The 26,311-nt window shown below is 39.9% G+C and overlaps 2 protein-coding genes across 7 annotated transcripts in view; one reads left to right on the top strand and one right to left on the bottom strand.

Moving 5' to 3' along the window:
• The window catches only part of GEN1 (GEN1 Holliday junction 5' flap endonuclease), a 29,241-nt gene extending 24,992 nt beyond the window's left edge, over window positions 1–4,249 (bottom strand). For both annotated transcript variants that reach the window (XM_013987932.3, XM_005655263.4), the window contains exon 1: window positions 4,045–4,249. The gene's annotated coding sequence lies outside the window, so the exon portion shown is untranslated. The remainder of the gene's footprint in view (window positions 1–4,044) is intronic.
• A 364-nt stretch (window positions 4,250–4,613) lies between these two features.
• The window catches only part of SMC6 (structural maintenance of chromosomes 6), a 73,583-nt gene continuing 51,885 nt past the window's right edge, over window positions 4,614–26,311 (top strand). For all 5 annotated transcript variants that reach the window (XR_014839789.1, XR_014839790.1, XR_014839787.1 and 2 more), the window contains exons 1-6: window positions 4,614–4,798; window positions 12,792–12,934; window positions 16,245–16,362; window positions 18,368–18,473; window positions 23,126–23,262; window positions 24,118–24,179. Coding sequence is in view for 1 of the 5 variants with exons in the window: in XM_003125342.5 (XP_003125390.1) it covers window positions 12,797–12,934; window positions 16,245–16,362; window positions 18,368–18,473; window positions 23,126–23,262; window positions 24,118–24,179 (561 nt within the window). In the remaining 4 variants the exon portion in view is untranslated. The remainder of the gene's footprint in view (window positions 4,799–12,791; window positions 12,935–16,244; window positions 16,363–18,367; window positions 18,474–23,125; window positions 23,263–24,117; window positions 24,180–26,311) is intronic.

Raw genomic sequence — 26,311 nt, forward strand, 5'->3', positions numbered from 1 at the left:
CATCACACCCCCGGTACTTACTCTATACCTGCAAGTTTGTACATTTTGACCACCTTTACCCAACTGTTTTTTAAACCACTTTGGTTCCTCAATCTAGAGTCTCCACGTAGCTACTGAAATGAATGCGAAAAAGGTTAGAATCTCTCTTGCCCGCAAGCATACTCCTATAATGTGGTGATGCTCTGCTAAGTTTCTTTCATAACCATGAAAGGATTGCTGATATCAAGACATATGCTTTTTTCCCTCCACTTTTTTTCTCTGAATGATAGGAACCAAGGGGACATTTTTCAGGAGCTAGTCCCTCTCTCTGACATGCTACAATGAGTCTCTCTCTTTTTTTTTTCCAGTAACTTAGCATTCATGAATTTCCACTAGACCTTGAATAACTCCAAGACTTTATAAAGCCTTCACTACTTTTAACTAAAACATAATGTATTAGAACTATGCAACATTATTTAAAGGGTTGGTGGTAGGCCTAAGAACTAGAAAGTCCACCGAAAGACTCAGAGGAAGATTATTTTTAGAGTCAGAGAGGCAAACTAGACTGGAAAGGATATTATTGCTCAGCCCACTTTGAAGACTCACGATGAAGAAACTTCTCTTCAGTCTCCCTCCCTAATACTTATCCTTCACCTGACAACTCCGAGTTCTAAATAAGAACATCTGATCTCCTACTTTATTGTTACATGTATAAATGATATGCATCTAATTCTTAATTCCACCATCTCTCCTCAAAACTGTTCTACCACTTGGCATTTCCAAATACCCAATTGCTTAGGCCAAAAATCTAGCCGTCATTTTTGATTATTCTCTTTACTTTGCTCTCCAACAGCAACTTGTTCAGCAAGCCCCCCATTTCCAAAACACAACCCAATTCCCCGTTTCTAACGCTACTCCCCTTGTACTGCCTAGTCTCCTAACTGGCCTCTCTGCTTCCGCATTTTACTACCCTCCACCCTCACACAATCATTCTCCCCAATGAAGCCAGAATGAACTCTTCTAGAAATTTAAAGCATATTAAAATCATCTCTCTGATAATGGATAGTGAATTTTCTTAAGGGTGACATAACTTCATTTATGGTGCTATCTTATAGCCAGTTGTAAAATGCAAAAAATATTAATGTAAAATTACAAAGTGTCCTAAATGTAATACACTCTTTTTTTTTTTTTGTCTTTTTGCCATTTTTTGGGCTGCTCCCGCGGCATATGGAGGTTCCCAGGCTAGGGGTTGAATCGGAGCTATAGCCGCCGGCCTATGCCAGAGCCACAGCAACGCAGGATCCGAGCCGCATCTGCAAACTACACCACAGCTCATGGCAACGCCAGATCGTTAACCCACTGAGCAAGGGCAGGGATCGAACCCGCAACCTCCTGGTTCCTAGTCGGATTCGTTAACCACTGCGCCACAACGGGAACTCCAATACACTCTTTTAAAGTACGATTTTAGGATTCTCTTCAGCAGATCTGCAACCTAAGGTCTTTAAGTTCCTTTTGAAAATCACTTGTAAAAGTAGAATATTAAAAGAATACCTTCATAGTTTTGAAAGGGCAAAATTATATGAAATATCTACTTTATTAAAAAAAAAAAACACCATATTTTAAGAAAGCAGTTAATTCAAAATGCTTATTTCCATGATCTATTGTTTTCCATTCCTATCATTTTCCCAGCCCTTCATCTGAAGTAACATTAAGTAGTGATGGTTAGATTACAAAAGCATTTAAAGTTCCAAAACAGGACAGAATGCAACAACTTTTAAGACATTCAAGTACAACTACACTCAAAGACAGAACAGACGGTTCTTGCATGGGGTCATGATCAATCTGATAAGGTTACTTGAAAACAGTAAACCATTAAGTAAAATATAAAAATACTGCAGGTAGAGAACTCACCCCAAACTGTATAATTTTATTTTGCATTTTATTTTAATAGGGGGAAATTTGAAATTTTTTGTGGTGTGGGATTTGGTGAGCCATTACCCATCTTTTATAATGTAATGATTTCATTGACATCAATCTGTTCATTCAATCAATGTATATTCCACACAAAAAGAAGAGTCCACTAATACATTCATAATTCTTAAGAAATAATGAGATGCAAGAATATGTATGTAAATCAGAAAAGTAAAAACAACCCAGAGTAAATAAATTTATAGCCTACTAGTGTCTTCAATTTATTTGCTTTAGGGAAAGAGCATTGGACTTGAGAAAGAAAACCTTGAATTTTGATCTTGGATATGCACTGACTAGCTATATGCCTTCGGGAAGACATTTAACCAATCTACAAAATGAAAGGTATTATACCAGAAAATTAGATCCTTTGAATATCATCACAGATTTTGACAGCTGAGTGTTAGAAGAAAATCACTCTTCCAGATATCACTGCTTGGTAGAAAGAACATGAATTTCTAGTATAAAGAAAAAGCTTAAGAATCCTCTTCAGGTTAAAACAAAACCAAATCCTTTGATGTAACCATATGGTGCCTGTAAATCAATTTATGCTCCTAAAACTTCCTTAAAAGCTAATAAGCTTTTATTGGTTAATTATAAAACTGAATGAGGTGAGAAAAGCACAGAACCTTGCTAATTCCACTAATGAATCAAAATTAAAGAACATAAAACGAGGTCAATGGTTTGATTTATGAAAAAATATATTTTTATTAACCGTTTTCTAGCTTTAAGCAAAAACATTAGAAAGAAAAATTTTAAACAATAAAACAGGAAATACTTTAAATTTCCCGATTCACATGTAGATGACTGTTATTTTCATATAAAGATTGGCAAATTGTATAAAGTTTATTTCAGTTCAGGATTGTATTATATAGGATTTATCACCTAATTTCACTAATTAATGCTGTTTCTATTATTGCTTTATTTCCACACGAATTTGCTTAAACTTTAAAGCATAAAGTAACCCAGACTTACTTGTTAATAAATACTTATTAAATGCCTACTATTGACCAGAACTCTTCTTGGTGCTGGAGATATAAATGAAAGATCTAGCCCTGCATTTAAGGACTTCTGTAGGGTGAGATTAGAGATAAAAAGGGAATTATAACGATGTGACAAGAACAGGCATAGAAGGCTAGAAAACTATAGGCGGATATAGATCTAAAGAAGGCATCTTACCTAGTCTAGGGCATCAAGGAAGTTTTCCTAAAAAAAGTGACATCTAAGTTGAAACCTCCCAACTGTGTTTCCCATCTTGTACCAGCAAGGACCACTTAGGCCAGATGCAGTGTTTTCATTTATTTTGACTATGTCATATGTGCAAGGGCTACAACGGAAACATGTATTTGATTATCTTTAGAAAAAATATTTTTTTCCAGAAATTGCATTACTGAAGACCAAAAGTTTGACATCAGTTGCTATGGGGGTGTTCTCGGGTAGCCGTAAATACCACTTGCTTCCATCCAGAAAGGAAGGTTTTTGAACTATAGAAAATAGTTTACTTAGCTAGGTCAGCATGCACGTAAAGAACCTAAAGACAAGCAGTAGGTTAATTTCACATTGAGAAGGCGCTGAAAGCTAAGCCAAGGAACTTAAACTTCTTTAGTTCCGATATTTATTGAGAGCTTTTAAAACGTAGGAACGCGCAAGGGAAAGAATGACTGTAAATAAACAACCACAATGCCTTAAGAAAAAGAACACCCCCAAGTGTGCCTAGGAGGATCAATGAAAGCTCGCCCAGATGGCCTTGAACCAGGCGTGGGAGTTTGCACTACGGTCCCCGGGGAAGGACATTCCGGACCCAGCGGCCTCGGCCCTGTCGGGGAGAGCGTGGAGCCGCGGTGGACACTTCCCACGCTTGGGGGGAGAACCAAAGGGGCGAGGTGTCTCCAGGCTCGGAAAGCAGAGCCAGATCCTGGCTGGGAGCTTCGGGGCCATTGTCCTAATGGACTCAAAAGAGAGCCGCCGACGGTGTCTTTGGAGGAGGGGCGGGAGCGACGGGGACGCGAACACAAAGCTCGCCCCCAACCCAGACTGTAAAGGAGCCAGTGAAAGGACCCGGGCGGCGCCGTTTCACCACGGTTCTGCGGGACTTACCCCGGACAACCCTTTCTCCTGGGTTTTGAAAGACGCCCTTCCGTCATTTGCCAGTTTGGCCTGAATCTTAATTATTGCTGCCTCCAAATTTCTAAACTTTCTCTTCTTAAAAATAAAAAGAAAGAAAGAAAAGGAAAAACTTGCTCTTTCCTTTCCCGAGCAAAGATTAACGTTTAGGGCTTAGCACCCAGACCCGGAAAGCTCCTGGAAGCACTTTGAATTCGGCGCCTTCTCCCACGCGGCCCCGCCTCTTCCAGGAAGTGACAGTCCTCTTTCCGCAAACGCTGCCGCACTCTCCGCTTTCCTGGCTCCCAGCCGTCTGCAGTACGCATGCGTGGAACTGTAGTTTGGGGGGGCTTCGAGCTTTCTCCCCCTCTCACCCAGGGAAATCGCCCGCCCTGCCCCCCCGCCGCGTCCCGCAGTTGCCGAGGACCGCGCGGCTACCAGCTTTCCTCATCCGCCCAGAGCCACTTCCGGTCCCCTCCTCTTACGCTCCAGTGGCGCGAAAACTCCGAACGGCGCACGCGCGGGCGGAGTCCCGGCGGGAGGGGGGGGCGGGGCGCAGGCGCGGAGCGTCCCGCGGTGGGCGCCGGGGCGTCCGGGCTCCTGCCTTCTCCCTCCGCGGGCTCGCCGTACCCGCCGCGCCAACTGCGGTCGGCTGATGCCGAGACGCCCCTAGGGGGGCTTTAGCGTCCTGTTGCGCCGCGACATCCCCGCCGACCGGTTTCCTAGGGGAGACATCGACTTGTTTGAGGTAGGGTGAGGGCGCGCGCAGTCGTCCTCCCTTGCTCCGGATCCATTCCCAGTCACTGCCCTCTTCGCTGGCGTCCCCCAGCCCACCTGGTGGCGGCCGGGTCAGCGGTGCTGTGACGAGGTCCTCGGGGTCGCTGGCGCCCGGGCGGGCTGGCCCATGGGCCGGCAGGGGTCTTTGCCTTCTCTTCGCAGGCGACACGGGTCCCTTCTGCCGCGGGAAACTTGCCCGGGTCCGCTGGGCCCCTCCGTCGGGCGGCTCTAGTGGCGAGGCTTGCAAATCCCGGCTCGGGCTACGGGACCCGGCTCCCGGCCCCACATGGCCCTTTGCCTTTGACTTGCGTGTAGGGGGAAAGGAGTGAGGGTGGGTTGGAGAATTGGGCGCTTAACAATCTGATGATACCGTACAAGTAGCAACTTAAGTATGTTTAAGAGATGTGTAAATATCACTTCAATTTGATTTGTGGTTAAATTCCAGTTTCATGAAAACGGAGACTGCATTATCTAGAAAAATTGGGTTGTGGTGTTTGGAGGTTTGATGGCATTTATTTTCCCTTATTTTCTTGTAGAAATGAATTGGAAAAGAATCACTATTGGGAATCGAGAAACACAGTCAGCACTCAAGGGTGGAGAAAGGGCTGTAGGACTGATAGAGCTTGAGAGGATACTGTGATAATTCCTAGAAAAACAACTGTTTGGTGTTTAAACCCTGAAGACAGAATTTATGTGAGCGCTCACTACTCTGTATTTCACGAGTAGGAGATTAAAAGCGAATTTTTGAAAGACGGTCATTCTAGAATGTATGTTCAAAAGAAAAAAAATCCAAATTCCCTGACTTTTAGACGGCTGTTGTGTAGTCTTTTAAAATATTCAGTGTCCTGTGCATTGGCCTGCAGATCGTTCCATGAGTGCGTGGGTGGGGAGGGAGAGTCTTAGAACTTCTACTTAGGTTTACTTTGTCTCATTCTCTTACTGTGTGAAGTATGCAGAGTTATAATTTTCTGGGGGAATTTGTATTAAACAGTTTTTTTTTTTTTCTTGAACGGCTATCAGTGCAAAAAAGTTTGGAGATTACTAGAATATTGCTTTAAAATATGTTCTTGTGTTTATAAGATAGAACCAGTGTTGTGTGACCCTGGACTAGTTGGTACCACCTCTGCAAATTTCAGTTCCTATTCTGTAACTTGAGAAGCTAACATAGTACCTAACTCACAGCATTCTTAAATATCTTGGGGCAAGGGGCAGAGAGAGTAATAATTTTATCTCTGTATCTACCTATGGTTAGTGTGAAGTATTAGAATTGAGCCTGGCAAAAAGTCAGTACAAATGGCATATTAAAGTGGTTATGCCGAAAGACCAGTTTTAGTCCCAAAAGTTTATTTTACTGAATACATTTAACTGAGTTCCTGGATGTAGAATTTTGTATAAAACTTGACTAAATATTGACTATCATTTTTAGACCTAAGTTAGGAAAATTAATCATGGCTGTACTTGGCTTATTTTCAGGAATTAATATCTCAAAATTTTACCATAATAGTATGCGTTATATTTAAGGCATAATTAAATGTCACAAATACAACCCCCCCCCCAGATGACTGAGAGTCAAGAGTAGACACTTACCTTCATGTTAGTATTTTTGGTTCACTGGCTAATGAGATACATCTTTCTCACTCAACAACACACTTTCCCTGGTGACCAGATTCAAAATACTTTCTGTGGCTTTCTTAGCTCTACTCTCAAATCTACTGCAGGGTATGTTTTACTGCCTACTGGCCTATCTCAGTATCCTAGGAGCACTTCAAACCCAGTGTTTTCAAACAAAATGAATGTATTATTTATCCTTCCTTCTTACCAAATTTGCTCAGTCTGCTGATACTGGTGTTTAGGGTTAAGAGTGAAGGTTGTTTCTGAAAATTAAAGGCAATAAAATTTATAAAGCAAGCCCATCGTTTTAATTGGCTTGAAGAGTAACATTAGAGGGATACATCACATTAGAATTCTTTCTGTAGCCTTATACATTATCAAAGGATGGACAAGAGGATAAACAGATTAATAGTCAATTTCACTACCTATAAATAGTTGAACTATTGGTTAAACTTAGTTCATGGCAGAAGGAACCTGGACATGAAAGATCAGGTTTGACTTTGGGTTTTGACAACCTGGATTTGGATCTAGGCTCTGCTACGTAATAGCTACATAAGTCTGGGTATCTTTCACCTGAGGTTTAAACTTGACACTTAACATCCCGGTTTGTAAAGGAAGAACAATACTTAAAAGGATGTTGAAGATTGAAGGAAAGGTTTGTACCTTTTAATCCCATTCAGTTATTCTTCCCCCCCCCCCCCCCGCCCCAGCTATCCCTTTCTTCTCTGTGTCTGAGTCTGTTTTCATTTTGTTTTGTTTCTTTTGTTTTTTAGATTATACATGTAAGTGAGCTTATATGGGTTTTTGCCTTTCTCTGTCTGACTTATTTCATTTAAAACCCTCTAGATCTACCCATGTTGTTGCAAGTGGCAATATTTCATTTAAATGGCTGTATAATATTCCTCTGTGTGTGTAACATCTTCTCTTTCCATTTATCTGTTGATGGACACTTAGGTTGCTTCTGTATCTTGACTATTGTAAATAATGCTGCAGTGAACATTGGTGTTCACGCCACTGCTTTTGTTTAGCGCCCTTTAGAGATTGATCTCTTTTGCCCCTATTCTCACTCTGTTTCTTCTCTCTTCTATGTTGAGGCCACAGGAATTTTTAAAAACACAAATCTGAGTATTCAAATTTTATTATCTGAAGTGTGCTTAGTATTTCCCAGTTTTGCTCATCTGGAATTGTTTGATGTGTGGACTAATGAATTTTTTCAGTTTTATTATTTATTATTTATTGCATCTCATCATTTCATGGTGTAATCCAAGCAGTGTGTTTATTTAATTCAGTACACTAAAAATGAGCTTGTTTAATGCAGAATGAATTTTTCTGTGGTGATGGTAGGAGTGGAATTGGGGATGAGGTAAATAGTCCATGGCAGATTCAGAAGCTGCAGCAATTTGCCTTTTTTCAAACCACTGTTTTCTTTTGATAATCCCAAATCTGTTATGACTGTTCTCACTGTTAGCTCCTACTCTGATATTAATAGGAAGTGTGAATTACTAGTTACTCACAATAAAATTTAAAATTTAGAAATTTATAATTCTGTTAAAATGTTTTTGGGCTCTGTCAAATTACCTGGTACATACTTGCTGTAATGAAGCTTGGTGATTGATTTTTTTTTCGTGAACTTATTTTTTATTGATAATCTACATATTTGTTCCTGTTCCTGCTCTGATGTAGTTTGCGTTCTGTGAGGGAGAAATGATATGTTCCTTAATTTTTTTTATTGTAAATAAATACTAAAGACTGTGAAGAGATTTATGGATGATGTATTAAAAATCCCAAAGGAGCTTTTTTCCTATTTTTGTGTATTACAGAATATTTTAAAGTATTTTTCTTTGCATCTGTTTATATGTCTCTTTAGCCTGTTAGAAACATTTTTACTATTGTACCTGTATTTAAATCTCAGGGCATTCATGTATGTTTTTTAAAATCCATTGTCATTAAATTACAAAGTGATTCCTATTTTAAAAGGTAGGATCCTTCAGTGTCTGTTAGATGCAAGTTACCATGGCAACCTAACAGCAAACTGCAAATCCCAGGCTAAACACAGCAAATAAAAAAACATCGTCATCATGTACCATGGTATCTTCTGTGTAGTATAGAATCTTACATTCATTGTGAGAAGCTAATCACATTTACCTTCGTGCCCCTTCCTCCCTCCAATTTTACTAGAAAAAATTACCATTTTCCAATGGTAAAATACTAAAATCAATTAGCTGATGCCTGAATGTCTGCTAACTGCAAGATCATGATAATGCATTAATAAAAAACAGTGTCTCAAAGGGTATTTAATGTTGGAAAAACCAAAAAGTAATGCTTCACCTCTGCTCTTCTCTAAAGAATAAATCATTGTAGTCGAGAAATAGAGGTATAGGTTGGAGAGGAGGAAGTCTTGGGAAAATAATGGTCTGGTGGTTTTCTAGGAAATTTAAATTAGCAACAAACCAGAACTAATATACATTAATTCTTGCAAATTAAATAATTTGAGAGTTTTGTTTGATTTTCAAATTCCTACTTGTGAAAGAGACTCAAAATAAACATTAAATTATTTGTAAAAAAAAATGGTGACTATTATGTAATTGTGACTATAAGGCTAATACTGTCTCAAAAGGCATTTGTTTAGGTGAAATGTCCTTTGGATGTTAACTAATATACCCTTTAAATGATACTCGATTTTATCATGATAAATTAGGTTCCTCGTTGCCCTTGGATAGGATGGTGTCTGAGTTTTTAAATTTGTTTACAACAGTTCTTCTCAGACTTTGTTGTGCTTGTGAGTCACCCGAGACCTTGTTAGAATGAAGATTTAGATTCACTTGGTTTAAATTGAGGCCTAAGATTCTGGATATATAACAGGTTCCTAGGAGCTATAGATGCTGCTTGCTGATCCTTGGGCCACACTTTGAATATCAAGTCTACCATTAATTCTGTGGCTGGCTTCTTCTCTGCTGCCCTCACGTTATTACTTGCTAGCTATGCCTTGTCATTTTAGGGCACTGAGTCATGGACATGCTTCTAGTATCCCCTACAGTAGCAATTTGCCAAGTGTGGTCCAGGGATCCATTAGACTCTTTCAAAGGGTCTATAAGATCAAAATTGTTTTCATAATAGTAGTAAGATATTATTTGCTTTTTTCATTCTCATTCACTTGTGACTGTACAGTGGAGCTTTCTAGGGGTTACAGGACATGTGATGATGCCATTGCTCTGAAGACTGATTGAATGTGTACTTGTGTGTTGCTTGTTTTAAGTTTTTCAGTTTTAATTTATAATGTGGTAAATACTGATAGATATAAACAAAAGCTCTTTGAGGTCCTTAGTACTTCTTAAGACACCACAACCTTGAGAACTGCTTTGCTATGGATTCTTTAAGCCATGGACACAGAGACTCACATCTAGAACTTCACCAGAGCTCTTTGCACAGCTACAGTGACTGATGGGCTAGGGTGGGAGTTTCAGCTCCTCAGTGGCGTGGCCTCCTCACCTCTTGGGGTGGTGGTAAAGGCCTCCTCTGACACCATCCAAGGGGAAGTGCGAGTAAGTAACATCCTGTTACTCCCTGATGGGGGTGGACATCCAGGTTCTCTAAGTGATCTCCAACTGATGCCGTTGTCCTGGCTTCCTACATGGCCAGCACAACCTTGTTTGACACCAGCCTGTTGGGATGCTGAGATGCCTCCTTCTATCCCCAGTGATGTAGAGACCCAGGCTACCCACATGGCCTTTGCTGACATTGAGGAGAAAGAGGAAGGGTCACCAGTTTTTTCAGCGGTATTTGACTGGAGTAGGGTGGTGATTATCTTAAAGTTTTCTGTCTTATTAGGTTTCCTTTTTCCTGGGTTTGTTTTGTTTTGGTCTAGAGAGAACAAGCTTTCATTAGGCCTTTTTGTTTTTCTCCTGCACCTGTTGGTATTTTCCTCCTTTGCTGGCTTCTCCAAGTCTGGGATAGTTGAGGCGAAACAAAAACTGAGGGAACCAGCACTGTGTCATTCCTTGGGCTGTGAGGTTCCTAGTCAATCTGCCTCATTGTCTTTCGGAGTCATCTTTTGTTTGTTTTATAGTAAGTAATTTTCAAGGTTTGTAGTTTTATTCAGCAGGAGGAATGGGAAAAAAAAGTACATCTATTCCATCCTACTAGAAGTGGAAGTCTCTGGTTTCTTTTTTTCACTTGCTCTTTGGGATAAAGAATTAGAGACTGAACTCCAGCTTATCTCTTATATTTGGCTGAATAAAAATATATGAATAAACATGAAAATATTCTCATTAAAGAAAAACAGGATTTGATAAATGCAAATAACTACTTTGGGGAGAAAAAATTTAATTAAATAGAATTCGCATGAAAGGAGTCATGACTACAGATGAAGATTTATGTTTTGGAAAATAACAGTCTCCACTATCTAATAGCTTTAAGCTTAGTTCTTTCTCACTTAAAAAAATTTAAATGTCATGCCGTAGTAGTGGTTTCACAGCATTAAGAAGATGGGGAAACTACTCAGTTCATTTAATGAAGCATGTGTTAATATAATGAAACCTGACAAAGATAGTTCCCCAAAATAGTATAGATATTTGATATTTCTGCAAAATTGGTTCTGTCAATATAAGTTAGGAAAGCAGTGGGTAAAAATTAAACACTGTATGAATGTCTCTTTCTCCCTCACTCCTCTTCTCCCTCTCATTCCTGCTCCAGACCCACTGTTCACCTGTTCCCGTACATCTACTTCATGCTGTCACTGTAACACCACTTCTGCCAGCCCCCAGCCTCCCAACACATACACACACTCTTTTTTTTTTTTTTTTTTCGGCCGTACCCATGGTGTGCAGATGTTTCAGGGCCAGGGGTCGGACCCGAACCACAGCAGGGACTCAAGCCTCAGCAGTGACAGTGCTGGATCCTTAACCTGCTAGGTCACCAGGGAGCTCCCCCCGCCCCCACGCACACTTAAAACTGGCTTTCTTGCCCTGTGTGCGTGTAATCAAATGGAGCTACCCTCTCCTCAAGTGAGGACTGACTAGAATCTTTCAGTCCAAATTCCTAGAAGAGAAAATCTCACTTTTCCACTGCTGCCCAGGTACTGGTACAAACAGGGCTGCTGTGGTGTAGTACAGAGGCTCCTAAATGGGTTGAGGCTAGAACTATTTTTCATATGCTTGTATTTTAGAAATTTTTTATTACTTACCCCATAGGTTTTTCTTTCCAGTTATTCAGCAGTTATTACGTACTATCATTTTAGATCATTAAGTATATTTTAAAGAGAAAAATGAAAGCAACATTTGGAGTAGTCAGAGCATGTAATTCTAATCAAAGACCATCAGCTTTGACTTGAGGTGCAGCATTCATATATTTAGAAAATCTTGTATCATTTTAAATATGTTAATTTTCTAGGTATACATTTTATAGTATATTGGTAAAAAAAAAGAAATCAGCATGGGCTATTTAGGGAACAATTAAGGTACACTGCTGGTACTAAGCAACACTGCTTCAAATATGCTTTTTTGGGAAAATAATTAAAATTAGTTTTATATGATTCATTGTTGCTTTATAACTTGTAAAAATTGCATGATTGCTCTGGAATAATTTCAGAAGGCATTATGCCATCTCTATAGAAACTGTAATTTCACAAATAAAAACTTTTGCTTTTTATGAATTTAGGAGTTAAAAACACTTAGGTAGGTCCATATCAATAAAATATTGTCTGTGAATCACTCTGAAATAAAATTAGCTAGTGTAGCATAAGCAGATTTTTTTTTTTTTAACAACACAATTTTTTTTTTTTTTTTCTTTTGCTTCGTAGGGGTGCACCCGAGTCATATGGAAGTTCTCAGGCTAGGGATTGAATCCGAGCTGCAGTTGGCGGCTTACACCACAGCCACAGCAGCCACAAGTCTGCTGCCTACATCACAGCTTACAGCAACACTGGATTCCTGAGCCCCTGATCGAGACCAGGGATGAAACCCGCTTCCTTATGGATACTAGTCGGATTCATTTTCAATGTGCCACAATGGGAACTCCCTAACAAAACAAATTTATTATCTTATGCTTCTGTAGGTTAGAAGTCTGGCATGTCTGCCTGGGCTAAAATCAAGGTAGCAGTAGCAGTAAGACTGTGTTCCTTTCTGGAGGTCCTTGAGTAGCTGCTTCCCTTCCTTTCTAGCCTCTAGTGACTACTTGCACTCTTTGGCTTGTGGCCCCCTTCCTTCATGCAAACGATAGTTTTACCTTTTTTAAAGTGAATAGGCGTAGTACTGAAACTTACACTTTGCCTGATTTATTTTGTTAAGTTTAATGTACACAGAGCAATCATATAGATGCTATACTTGATTTACTTAATGGTCATTATATTTGTTTAGACCTCATGGCCAAAAGAAAGGAAGGAAATTTCTTTTCTCCTGAAAATGCCAAAAGACCAAGACAAGAAGAGTTGGATGATTTTGATAAAGATGGTGATGAAGATGAATGTACAGTTTCTTTTACTAATGGTACCTCTACTTTGGTGAGTACAAAATTACAAAAATAGGTCTTTTGATTGTCATGTTTCTTCTCTCTGGTTTCTGTGGCATACTCTTAATAATTCAATATCTGGAGCCAAGGCTCTGACTGCAGATGAAAAATAATGTGATTTTCAGAAAGCTGAGGTTAGGGGAAAAACTAATTTTGAAGCTTATGTTAATTATTAGATAATATTAGTAGTGAAAACAATGAAACAAAAAGCTGGTTCTTTGGAAAGAATAATACCTTTTTTTTTTTTTTTTTGTGGTCACACCTATGGCATGTGGAAGTTCCTGGCCAGGGATTGAACCTACACTGTGTCAGTGATCCAAGGTGCTGCAATAACAACACCAGATCCTTAAGCCACTGTGCCACGAGAGACTCCAAAAGAGCAATAAAATTGACCAACCTCTAGTAAGATTAACATGGGGGGAAAGAGTGTGGTCACAAATTACCAGTATCGGGAACGAAACAGTGGATGTGACCACAGATCTTGCAAGTATCAAAAGGATAATAAGGGAATACTTCTAACAACTCTGCACACGTGGATTTGACAACTTAGATGGAGCGGACCATTTCCTCAAAGCATAAACTGCCGCAGTTCATTCAACATGAAATTCATTCAATGTAAATATACAGAGTGGTTTTGAATCACTCCGTAACTATTAAGGAAATTTAATTCATCATTTAAAAACTTCTAAAAGAGATTACTTCAGTCTCAGTTGGTTTGACTGGAGAATTCTATCAAATGTCTGGGTTTGGATTTGGGTTTGGCAAAGAATTCTTAGACTTGGCACCAGACGTACAAACCAAAAAATGAGAAATTGATAAATTGGACCTCATCCATGTTAAAAACCTTTCTTCTACAAAGGTCCTTGCTATGAGAATGAAAAATCAAGCTGCAGATTAGAGGAAAATATTTGCAAACCACATATCTGACAGAGTACTAATATCTTGTTTGTATGAAGAACTCTTAAAATTCAACATTTAAAATAAATAATCTAATTTGAGAATGGTCAGAAGACATAAAGAGACTTATCACTGAATGGAGTTCCCATTGTGGCTCAGTGGTTAACGAATCCGACTAGGAACCATGAGGTTGCGGGTTCGATCCCTGGCCTTGCTCAGTGGGTTAAGGATCCAGCGTTGCCGTGAGCTGTGGTGTAGGCCGGCGGCTACAGCTCTGATTAGACCCCTAGCCTGGGAACCTCCATATGCTGTGGGAGCAGCCACAGAAAAGGCAAAAAGACAAAAAAAAAAAGAGACTTACCACCGAAGAGGAGGATATATAGATGGCAAATAAGCACATGACATGATGTTCAACATCATTGGTCATCAGAGAAATGCAAATTAACACCACAATGAGATGTCACTACACACCCATCAGAATAGCTAAAATTAGAACAAACAGGAGTTTCCGTTGTGGCTCAGTGGTTAACAAACCCAACCAGCATCCATGAGGATGCAGGTTCGATCCCTGGCCTTGCTCCGTGGGTTAAGGATCCTGCATTGCTGTGAGCTATGGTGTAGGTCACAGATTCGGCTTGGATCTGATGTTGCTGCGGCTGTGGTGTAGGCTGGCAGCTGCAGCTCTCATATGACACTTAACCTGGGAACTTCCGTGTGCTGTGAGTGCAGCCCTAAAAAGACAAAAGACCAAAAAAAAGTCAAACAAACAAACAATGACAACACCGTATGCTGCCAAGATGAAGAGGAACTGGATCATTCATATATTGGTGGTGGGAATGTAAAAATGATACAGTCATTCTGGGAAGTAGTGTGGCAGTTTCTGTAACTGCCTGTCATGTAACCCAGTATCTGTCCAGAAGATTTATCTTCACACAAAAATCTATACATTAATGTTCTTAGCAGTTTTATTTGTAATAGTCCAGCAGTTTAATTTGTAATAGTCAAAAACTGAAACAACCCAGGGGTCTGTGATTCAGTGAGTAAATGGTTAAACATACTGTACTCCAGCCATACCCTGAAATATTACTTAGCAGTGGAAAGCAGTAAACTGCTGATAGAGTCAGCAATGGACAGTTATGCTAAGTGAGAGAAAAAAAAAAGTCTCAAAAGATTACATTCTGTATGATTCCATTTACATAACATTCTTGAAAGGACAGTGTTTCAGAAATGGAGCACAGATTAGTGAGCCAGAGGTTAAGGAGAGGGTGAGTTGGCTATAAAGGGGCAACATAAGGGATATTTGTGATGATGGAAGTTTTCTGTATCTTCACTGTATCATTCTGAATGTTCTGGTTGTGATATTGTACTGTACTTTTCAAGATGTTGCTATGAGCAGAAAGTGGGTAAAGGATGCCCAGGATCTCTCTGTGTTATTTCTTAAAACTGCATCTGAGTCTTCAATTCAATGAAAATAAAATGTATCTTTAAAAAATCTTCAACCATGATTTCCAGTATTCTACTCATACAGGGATATAAGCTGGTGTCTAGTAAAAGAGAGCAATGAAATTTTTTTTTGCTTTTTAGGGCCACACCTGTGGCATATGGAAGTTCCTGGACTAGGGGTCGAATTGGAGCTGCAGCTGCAGCTGCTGACCTGAGCCATATCTTTAGCCTACACCCCAGCTCAGGACAACGCCAGATCCTTAACCCACTGAGGCCCGGGATCAAACCCGCTTCCTCATGGATACTGGTTGGATTCCTTACTGCTGAGCCACAATGGGAACTCTGCAAGGGATTTTTTAAATAAACTATTAAAAAAGCTGGAGACATTAAGTGTTTTTCAAAAAAACATGGGGAAGTTTGGTAGACTACGGTGCCAAACTCTTGGTTAAAACATTTATATACCTTCTGTAATTAATCATGACATATCAAATGTAAAATCCTGTTTGTAATATGGAAATTATATCCCCTCCTCTCAGGGGAGTACATTTAGCAATGTTTGGATATATTTGTGGTTGTCACGGTTGGGACAGGGGACGGGGGGTGGGTAGGGTGTGCTACTGGCATCCAGTGAGGAGAGGTTAGGGATGTGCTAGACACCCCAGGGTGCACAAGACAGTCCCTCTCTAACAGAAATGATCTGATTCAAAATGTGAGTGTTGTCATCCTAAGAAACCTTGTGATACAGATATTAGATCCTTTAAGGACTTGAGAATGAGTAGTTACTCATGTAAGTTCTCCATTTAATTTCATTTACTCATCGTTGAAATTAACATTTGAAGTTAAACTTTTTATAACTTTTTTTGTTGGTAGCACTGCTGAGCTTTTTCCTGCCAGCAGATGATTGGATGATTGTAGTGAGTGAATTAGACTGATTGTTTTCTCTCATTGTTTTTTATTAATAGACTGCAGCAGAAGTTGGAATAATTGAGAGTATTCAGCTGAAAAACTTCATGTGTCATTCAATGCTTGGACCCTTTAAATTTGGTTCTAATGTCAACTTTGTTGTTGGCAATAATGGAAGTAAGTGCTTTTGCTCCTCCTCCTTGTTTGAATTTGAACAGTACATTGAGATAGAATGCATTAACTTTTAAAAAACAGGTGTCTATTAGTGCTAATAAATCTAAGTTTTAGGCCTCTTGTGTGGTCATGAATTTTTTTCAGTATTTGCCGCCAGTCTGCACCTTAAACAATTAATGAGCTTTAGTTCTAGGTTCATTATACAGTAGGGATAAACATTTCCTGCTTATTCTTTTGAATCTGTGTACTTGGAATTCTTATCATAGAAGTGTGGACAAACTGTCCTCATTGCAATTGAAGCAGCCCTATGTCTTATTTCTATTAAGCATTGTAATAGAACAAGAATAAAGAGCCATGGGGATCCAGACATGAAATAAATTAATTTTCACTGTGTGGCCAATAAAAGCTTTATGAGAAGGTGGTATTGGTGGTGGTACTTGAATGAAAACTTAGATCTTATTGGGGAGGAGAAAGCTGAGATGTTCCTGGCAAATAGTGTGCACCACCAATGGTCGGGGGGGTGGAAGCAGATGTGTGTGGAGAGAGGAGAACAGCCTCATATGGTTTTAACACAGCTTACACGGTAGGGAGGGGCAGGAGCTGACATTGGAAAGTCATGTTGTAGGTGATGTTGTTGAAGATCTTGAATGTCATGACAAATATTTTGGGATTTCATTCAGAAATCAGTGGGGGAACCAGTGAGAGTTTGAGAGTATAAAGATGACATAGTGACGATCTGTGGGACAAACTGGCCCCGTGGCAGAGGATGGACTAGAAGAAGGAAGACTTAGGAGTTAGACCAGTTGGGCAACTTTGGTGGGAGACCAGCTAGGTGTGAGGTGTACAGAGGGAGAGGAGGCTTCACTGAGCCAGTGCCGAGGGACAGGAGGCTTGCCAGCATCCAAGCTGGAGGCAGTGCTAGAACATGAAGCTAGTACATGTAGCTCCAGAGTCTGCCAAGTCGTTGTTCTTTGTTTTTCCTACTCTATGTGGTCAAGAGGAAAGTGTTTTCAGGAGAAAATGGGCAAAAGGACCAGTGCTGCAGGGAGATCAGAAGGGACAAGAAGTAAAGACAGATTGGTGGGTTCTGCAGTTAGGTCTTAACTTTTAAAACAGTAGTTTTATTAATATAATGCAAGTTGTGGAGGCGGTAAATTGGAAATGAAGGGAAAGGAGAGAATTAGGATAGGGACTTGGACGACATTCCAGAAACTAAATTGGGTTAACCGTTCTGTACTTCGGTTAATTTGTAGTATGTTATGGAAGATGATGGGCTGATAAGAGTTGATTAAATTCTTTGATGGTGGAGATGAGAAAATGATTACCATATTCTGGGTAATTGTTACAGATTTCAGAATTTTAGTTTGTGATATTTTATGTCTGTTACGGTAAAAAAGTATTCAAAGAGCTAACTAATAATATTCCAATTAGGAATGATAATTGTCAAAATATGACATGAAAACACTGGGTATATGACTGATAGTTTTTCATGTTTAAGCTCATTCAGTCAGCCAGTATGTGAATGCCTGTTATGGGCTGATATCAGAGATAAAGCATTGAATAAAACGTACAACAGTCTTGTCCCAATGGAGCTTGCATTCAGTGTTAAAAATAGTTTCTGACTTCTGAGACTTTATGGAAAAAGTAGATTTTAATTAAATTAGAATGTAATAAAAATGAGTTAAATATATATGGGCAATTAGAAAGATAAGTTGTTTTAATAGGCTGATGAGGCATGATTATAGAAGGAGAGTTTGAGGGTGGAAAAGAATCAACCTTTTTTTTCTAATAGCAACAGCTAAATACTTCATGATAGATACAACTTTTTGTTTTTGTTTGCTGCTTTGGCACTGCAAGAAAATTATAATTGAAGTATAGTGCTTTATTTTAGGGTTAGACTAGTTCACATTTTCATTGAGAAATTTTTTTACATCAAGTTGTAGGAATCAGCCTTTCTTTTCTCTCTCTTCGTAATGAATGTGATTTTCTTCAACACCTGTTTCTTTAGGTGGGAAGAGTGCAGTACTGACAGCTCTCATAGTTGGTCTTGGTGGAAAAGCAATTGCTACTAATCGAGGATCTTCTTTGAAAGGTTTTGTGAAAGATGGACAGAAGTAAGTGCTTCCTTTACATGTATTTTTTAGTTCTTTCGTAAGAAGCAGCTTCTTTAGATTCCCAGTGCATGTTGACACTATAGGAAATGAATTGGCTTCCTAGAACTGAAGCAGAAGGATCATATCTTTTCATTCCTTGCTCTTGCCCAGTGTTGCCAGCCTAGCCCCCTGTTGCCTATTCATCTCTCCTGACAGAACACTTGTGTCAGTTTTTGCCATGTGCCTGTACCCACTAACTCTGTTGTTTCTATTCCCTTTCTGGAAGAATGAGCAATGATAAATCTGTGAATTTCTGTTTAAAGGAATATTTGTGAACATTGGCCTTTCCTGGCTATTGATCCAAACCCAGCTTCAGTAAGATATGATATGGACTGAAGCAGAGTTGGTGACCAGCCAAGGCGTCCCTAAATGGAATTTCTGCCTCCAGCTCTCTAAGAATTCCAAGAAAGTTTTCCATTCTCGCATTTTATGTCCTTTACTCTGCTAGTTCACCAGTAACTAAGTCCATGATTTGAGGACTACGATCACAGGTCTCCCTTGGTGAATGGTCATATGACAGCCCTCTGTGGTTTTTTTTGTTATAGCTGCCTTCACCTAACTATATATACTCATTGCCCTGTGTGTGTCATTCATTATAGACCCCTGGCCTTTTGCCCTTGAGGAGCTCTTTTCAGGCTGATCTTATTGTGTTTAATTCTGCATCAGATAACTGAAGGGATCCTTTTTTCTCCTTGCAACTAGATGTCCCAAGCTCTGCTGTTCCAGCTCCCAGAGTGAGGCCGCTTCCGCTATTCATTCCTCTCTCCCATGTCCAGTGCCCAGAACTTCTAGAACTTTGATAATTAACCATGATGTCTTTTTTTCATCTGACAGACTTTCCTTCTGCTCAGTGTTAGATCCATCTAACTCCCCCTATTTTCCATTTTCATTCTAAAAAAATAAATTGGGGACAGGGTGTAAATCAGGTTTGTGGGTTTCTTAGGTATCTCTCAGAAACTTTAGGACTCTTAATCCTAAGCAAAGGTTCCAGGTAGACTCAGGAGACAGGAGGCAAAGATACACAGAAAATGGTTTCCTGTGCTGTATGACCTTGGGAAAGAACTATTTGGTAACAATTCCCCAGCATACTTTCTGTCTCTCCTTATCTTATTTGGGGTCTCAGCCCAGCAAAGTCTTCTCTCCCACTGTCTCTAAACAAAATTATGTCGAAGTCAACAGTTAGTTATTTTAACACTTTTCAGTTAATGGTCCCTACTCCGTTTCAATTCATTATACTTACCTGTACATTCCTTACTTGCCCAATTACCTCGTCTACTTAACCAGATAACACTTTGATCTTCCAAATAGAAGCTTCAGGAAGAAATTATTTTTTTCTGTACCATTAAATGTTTTATGTTTCAAAAATTTAAAAACATTTTTTTTCCCCCATTTGGGTAGTACCTGGACCAAAGCAGAAACTTCTTTCTGAGATGTGTCCTTGGAATACCATTTAAAAAAATGAAGAAAGAAAAAGCCTAGCTTGCACAAATCGCCAACTTTGAAGGACACAGCTGCCTGTAGATAGGAACATTAAAATATTTTAAACTGAGTTAATAACCATTAAAAGCTGTAACATGAGCTCAGTCTCCTTTTTTACTGACCTTCTCTGAAAAAGTAGCTAAAACCAGCTTCCCCAAACTCGTTAACTATTCCTCGTGTCCTTCCCTTCCTCATTTAAAACTTTTGGTATCCACAGAATTTTCCTTATTTTATAGTCTCTGATTCTGTCACCACTTTTTTTTTTACAGAATCAGTTCACCGAGCTTTTTGGTTCTGTTCTGCTTCTAAAATCCACGCAGCTCTCCCATTTTTCCTGAGGAGTGTCTACCAGTCCGGCACAGATTTGAGCCAGTCCTAAGAACTCTCTCTTCCCCATCTGAAGCATTGCACTCCCCGTTTGTGGCACCTGGGCTCAGGGCTACCTGAGGGTCTCCACTGTTGAGGGTCACAACTCTTCTTAGAGATGCTTGCCTAAGACAGCTAGGAGAAGCCAGAGAGCTGTGCCTTGAGGCTCTTTCCCCAGGGCTCAGCCCTCTGATTACCCACCCAGGCTTTGTCGAGGTGCAGGCATGGTGTATCAGTTCTCCGAATGTCTCCTCCTCTCTCACTGACTAGGGTCTCCTGCTCCTAGCTGTTGAGGTTCTTCAGCAGGGTCAGGTCACTGTTGCCTCCCTCGGCCTTCCTAATCCTAGTCCTGGTGGCATTGGGATCTTTGCACCAGTCCTGTTTTTAATACCCTGGGGAGTGGGCTATGGAGAGAGGAAAACTCATCTTCCCACTCTACATTCTTGATTGAGTGAGTCATTGCAGAACTTGTTGCAGATGTGCCGGTTACCCAGAGAAGGAACACATGCATCATATTTTTCTGTGGCTTGTTCCTTGTTCCTCATGCCCACCAGTGTATGATGTTACAGGTCACCTCTGTGCAGATAGATTCTTCTGGAATTGAGAATGAACCTGCATTCTTACTATGGCACTGCTTGCTTGTGTTGTCCTTCCAAAGGAACTCTCAGTGGTAATCTCTTTTCTCACTCAAGAGTCTACCCTATTTACAGACACTGGGCTCTGTAAATTCGGCACCAGTCATTTTAGTGTGTTGAGGAGAGAGCAGTTGTCCCAGCTCAGGTTATCCCCATCTCCTTGTACAGGTTTTTTGAGCAGTTATCTTGAGGGTTTTTTTCCATGAGCCCTGATTTTATAAATAACCTGCCTTATATTTATTAAATTCATGTGATGATAGTATGCCAGTGCCTCCAAAATTCTCGCAGTATTAAAGATAGTTTTCAAAGCAGGGAGTGTCTAGGAAGGAAAATAACAGTAGATGTTTGCTAATCCAGGGAGATATCACTATTTTTAAAATGTTTTCATGAGTTACATTTACTTGATACTAGGTAATCATACTAGTTAATGAAATACAGTGTTTTTTTTGCTTCATATTGTAGGCTAGCTGCCCTTCCCAGCTCAGACTTGATTAAAGTTTCCAGCCTTGACTGTTCATTAGAGTCAACCCACAGAGCTTTGAACAGTCTCATTAATTATAACTTTTCAGGAGCATATCTGTCTTAATTAGGTATTTCTGATTAAACACACACACACACACTCACACACACCAAATCAACCAGGATAGCTTTAGAAGAGGAGATTTATCATAAAGATGCAGGCGTAAAAAGATGAATCTCGGAAGCTTCAGGGAGGAAGTATAATTGGGTCTTATCAGTGACTCAGAACCAGAAGTCTTTGGTTCCTGGGTCTTTTTGTGCACGTGTCTCTGGCTTTCTTTGTCTCTAGGCCTCTGTCTGCCTTTCCCTTCCTTTGGCACGTCTCCCTCCCGGCCTCTCTGGCTGCACTTCTGTGTTGTGCCCTCCCCTGGCTCTCCTCTGACAGGCGTGCAGTGTGTGAATGTGTTTCCTCTCATTGCCTCTGGAACATGTTGGCTCGCTGTTACTCTTGAAGTCTTCGTTACGCTGGGTCTTCATGTGCAGGCATTTATGTCTTAGTGTCTGGTCTGTGGACCTGCTGCCTGTAAAGGAAGTGCTCTTGTGTCTGAGTCACAGCCACTCCGTGATTATCTCTGTCGGTCTGTCCAGGGGGTTTCCCGGGAGCCTGTCTTTTCTACTCTGGCTTCTCTCTAGAGTCTGCAGACCTTGTACTTGCGGATCAGAAAGTCACACCCAGGTGGGGTCCTCTAGTCCCAGAGGCCTCAGAACTTTGTAGCTCCAAGGAGTTACCATCTTTCCACTTGATTTTGTCTTAGAGTTTGTTTTAAAAACTCATGATTTTACAATAATTTTAGTTTTACAAAGATAGTGTAATTTCCTTTATGCCTTTCACCCAATTTCCATTGATGTTGACCTCTTAAATAACTAAGGTACTTTTATCAAAGCTATGCAGTTAACATTGGTGCAATATTATTAACTAAACTGCAGACCGTATTTGGATTTTACCAGTTTTCTTAATTTGACTTTTTAAAAAAGAAGGGAGTCTTACTCAGTTGGCATTCACTCTTTTTTTGTTTGTTTTTGTTTTTTGCTTTGTAGGGCTGCACCTACAACATACGGAAGTTCCCAGGCTAGAGGTTTAATTGGAGCTACAGCTGCCGGCCTACAACACAGCCACAGCAACACAGGATTGTCTGCCATCTATACTGTAGTTCACAGCAACGCCAGATCCTTAAGCCACTGAGCAAGACCAGGGATTGAACCCTTACTTTTTATTCTTAAAGGCTTTTCATAAGATGTTTTATTACATGATTTAGAGTGGTCAGGCAGTATTAATAGTATAATATTATACATTGCTGAGAGGAAAATGGGTGCCTTGTATACATGATGTGAGGTAACCAAAATCGAAATGAATTTTGTGCAATGTGGTGTTTCTGCTGTGGATAGAAAAGTCAGGGTGTTTTTTAAAAAATAGTTTCTCTTATTCTCAGCTTTGTTTGTTTGACAGATATCTTTAACATTATTCCATAATAGCCTGTCAGCCACCAGTTACTGATGTAAAGTTATTACTCAGATGAATTAGCCAGATTACTTGAAGGTTTTGAAAATTATAGTAACCTAGTGTTGTAATTGCCCTGTACCTTCACGTGACTTACCTTAAGCTTCTTGATGTAGCTCGGCAGATATCTCGATAACGTTAAGGAACAGAGGGGATGACGCCTATAGAGCAAATGTGTACGGTGACTCTATAATTGTGCAACAGCACATCAGCATGGATGGGAGCCGATCTTATAAACTTCGAAGTCAAACAGGTTTGTTTCTCTTCACTTCCTTAAAGTATTAGTAAACATCCAGCTAAAAAGAGTCAAGTGATTGTGCAGGTATCATCAAAAGGACACTTCTCATCTCTTGAAACCTCTTTCTTCGAAGAGGAGTGGTTAGTTGCATGTATGTATACATACACATGCAGATATACATACATACATTACACAAGGTTGTTCTACCACAGGGCATTCTGCAGCAAAACCATGATTAGCACAATTTGGATCCTTTTGAAATCATTTTGATCTCACATACGAACCTGCAGTTTCTATCACATGCGGGAAGGAAGGTTAGCCAAAGGTGGAAAAGGACGTAAAGGAAGAGGAGGTGGGTTACTGAAACGAAGAGTTACTGAAGAGATAGACGAGAAGGGAAAGAAAATGTTTAACTATGGGAAGAGAGAAACACTGTCACTGCATCTGTGTGCTTCTTCCTCCTCTGTCCTTACGGTGTGGCTAGTATGTCACCCCAGTTCATTCAGAAGTGTGTATGTGCAAAGGTACTTTTCTTAATGACATCAGGGAAACTAGGTAATATTTACTTTTATAAATAATTGCTCATTTGGGAGTTCCCGTTGTGGCGCAGTGGAAACAAATCCAACTAGGAACCATGAGGTTGCGGGTTTGATCCCTGGCCTTGCTCAGTGGGTTAAGGATCCGGCATTGCTGTGGCTGTGGCGTAGGCCGGTGGCAACAGCTCTGATTAGACCCCTAGCCTGGGAACCTCCGTATGCTGCAGGTGTGGCCCTCAAAAGCAAAAATAATAATAATAATAATAATTGCTCATTTAAAAAATGTGCTATTGCCCTAGAGACAATCTGGTCCTTTTATGTTTCTTGTAACTAGGTGCTGTGGTTTCTACTAAGAAAGAAGAACTGATTGGAATTCTTGACCATTTTAACATACAGGTAGTTGCTAAATTTATGTTTCAGATTAATAAATACAACTGGGTTTTTTTGTGTTATTTCATTTATAGAGTAGAAAGAATTTAAATGGCCTCTTATGTGTAAATTGACCACACAAGAATATATATATAACTATTGTTAGTGAAGTTCCTTGAAACGTCCTAGTTCAAGAACCTTGCATGTGTAATAAATCCTCTTTGATTTGACAGAACAGTAAAGAATATCTGGTCTACACTAGTATGTGCTAAAGTTTATGTTAATAAAATTGATGTTATAGAGTTTTTTTGCATTCTGCTGGCCTAGTCAGAATAGCATTCCTAAACTTAGCTGCTAAATTTTTATGGAAAGGAAATTTATTCTAGAAAGATAGAGATAGCGTTTCTCTATTTATTTTGGAGTTATTCATCAAACCTATTGGAAATGAAGCTTGAGTCCATTCTGATAAGATGTCTTGACCGAGTAACTGGAAATAGAGCAGATATAGTCCTATAATATTAGCACCCAAATCATCTTTGGAGATTGTATAATCCAGACCCCTGATTTTGAAGGTGGGAAACTGGGAGCCAGCAAAGGAAATGAGCACTTACAAGTTGTCTAGCTATGGCTGCTGATGGAGCCTGCCTTGGGATACCTGTTCGTGTCCAGTGCGCTCTCCATTGTATCACCCTGCCTTATTCCTGGATTAAGAATGGCAATAGTAGTCACCAAGGAAAAAGAACCATTATGAGTCTGAGTCTCTTTCCTAGTTTAGTTTAGAACAAGTTGTCCAGAAAAACTATTCTGTGATGGTAGAAATATTCTGTAATATGATGTCCGATGGGGTGGCCACTAGTCATATATAGCTCTTGAGCATCTAAAATGTGTCACTGAGAAATCATATGTTTTTTTTTTTTTTTTTCTTTTTGCCATTTCTAGGGCCGCTCCCTCAGCATATGGAGGTTCCCAGGCTAGGGGTTGAATTGGAGCTGTAGCTGCTGGCCTACACCAGAGCCACAGCAATGCGGCATCCAAGCCGCGTCTGCAACCTACACCACAGGTCACGGGAATGCCGGATCCTTACCTGACTGAGCAAGGCCAGGGATCGAACCCGCAACCTCATCGTTCCTAGTCGGATTCGTTAACCACTGAGCCATGACAGGAACTCTGAGAAGTGATATGTTGTATTGTATTTTACTTAATGTTAAAGTCTGAAATACTGTATGTAGCTAGTAGCTTGCATATTGGCCAACACAGGTTTAAAAAAATAATAGTAAAATCTGGAGAAAAGCAGATACAGCAAAGAAATTTGAGATTGGAATGCAAGGCAATTTGCTAATCAAAATCAGGAAAACCAAAAGTTAGAGTTTGTGGAATCATAGGTGTTGGGAGAATCAATCTCAAAGGGCATCCGGCGTAGTTATCACACGTTATCTGTACTCTTTGTGGACTCTCCGCCAGGCTGCCTTCAGTGGGTACTTGAAGTAGGTACTGATTCAAGTTAGTACCCACTGACTTGTTGGAAGTACCCACTGAAGGCAGGTACTAACCTTCAGTGGGTACGTGATCTCAGCCTGAGGCTTCTCCTTCCTTCTCTAGACAGCTGTATTGTTAGAAAGTTTTTATTAAGAGGAAAAGTTGAATAAAGCCTGTTTCTCCAAGCTCCCCCTTCCTTGGGGAGTGTAAAACATGTTTATTTTCTCTTGAGATATTTGAAGATTTTTATGATAACTCCTCATCTTGTATGATTCAGTTACCTAACGGTTCAAAGTCGTTGATCAAAGTACGAAAGGTCTAGAGCTACAGTTACACGTACAGTAACTGTTACCCACATGTGAATGGATATTGAGCTCTCAGAATGTGGGTAATCCAAATGGAGATGCGCTGTAGTGTGAAATACACACTGGGATTTGAAGACATAATGCACAGGAGTAACGCGATTTTTATATCGATTACAAATGTTAAAATGATAATATTTTAGATGTGTTAGGTTAAAAATATATTATTAACCTTATTAATTTACCTGTGTCTGGTTTTTTTGTTTGTTTTTTCTTTTTTTTTTCTTTTTTTTTTTTTTTTTGCCTTTTTAGGGCCACACCTGCACCATATGGAAATTCCCAGGTAGGGTCAAATTGGAGCTGCAGCCACTGGTCCCTGCC

Source organism: Sus scrofa, chromosome 3 (genome assembly GCF_054392235.1).
Source record: "Sus scrofa isolate SSC_HxYL_T2T_F1_AM1 chromosome 3, Sscrofa_HxYL_maternal_Yorkshire_Landrace_v2.0, whole genome shotgun sequence".
In the NCBI taxonomy this organism is placed as follows: domain Eukaryota; kingdom Metazoa; phylum Chordata; class Mammalia; order Artiodactyla; family Suidae; genus Sus; species Sus scrofa.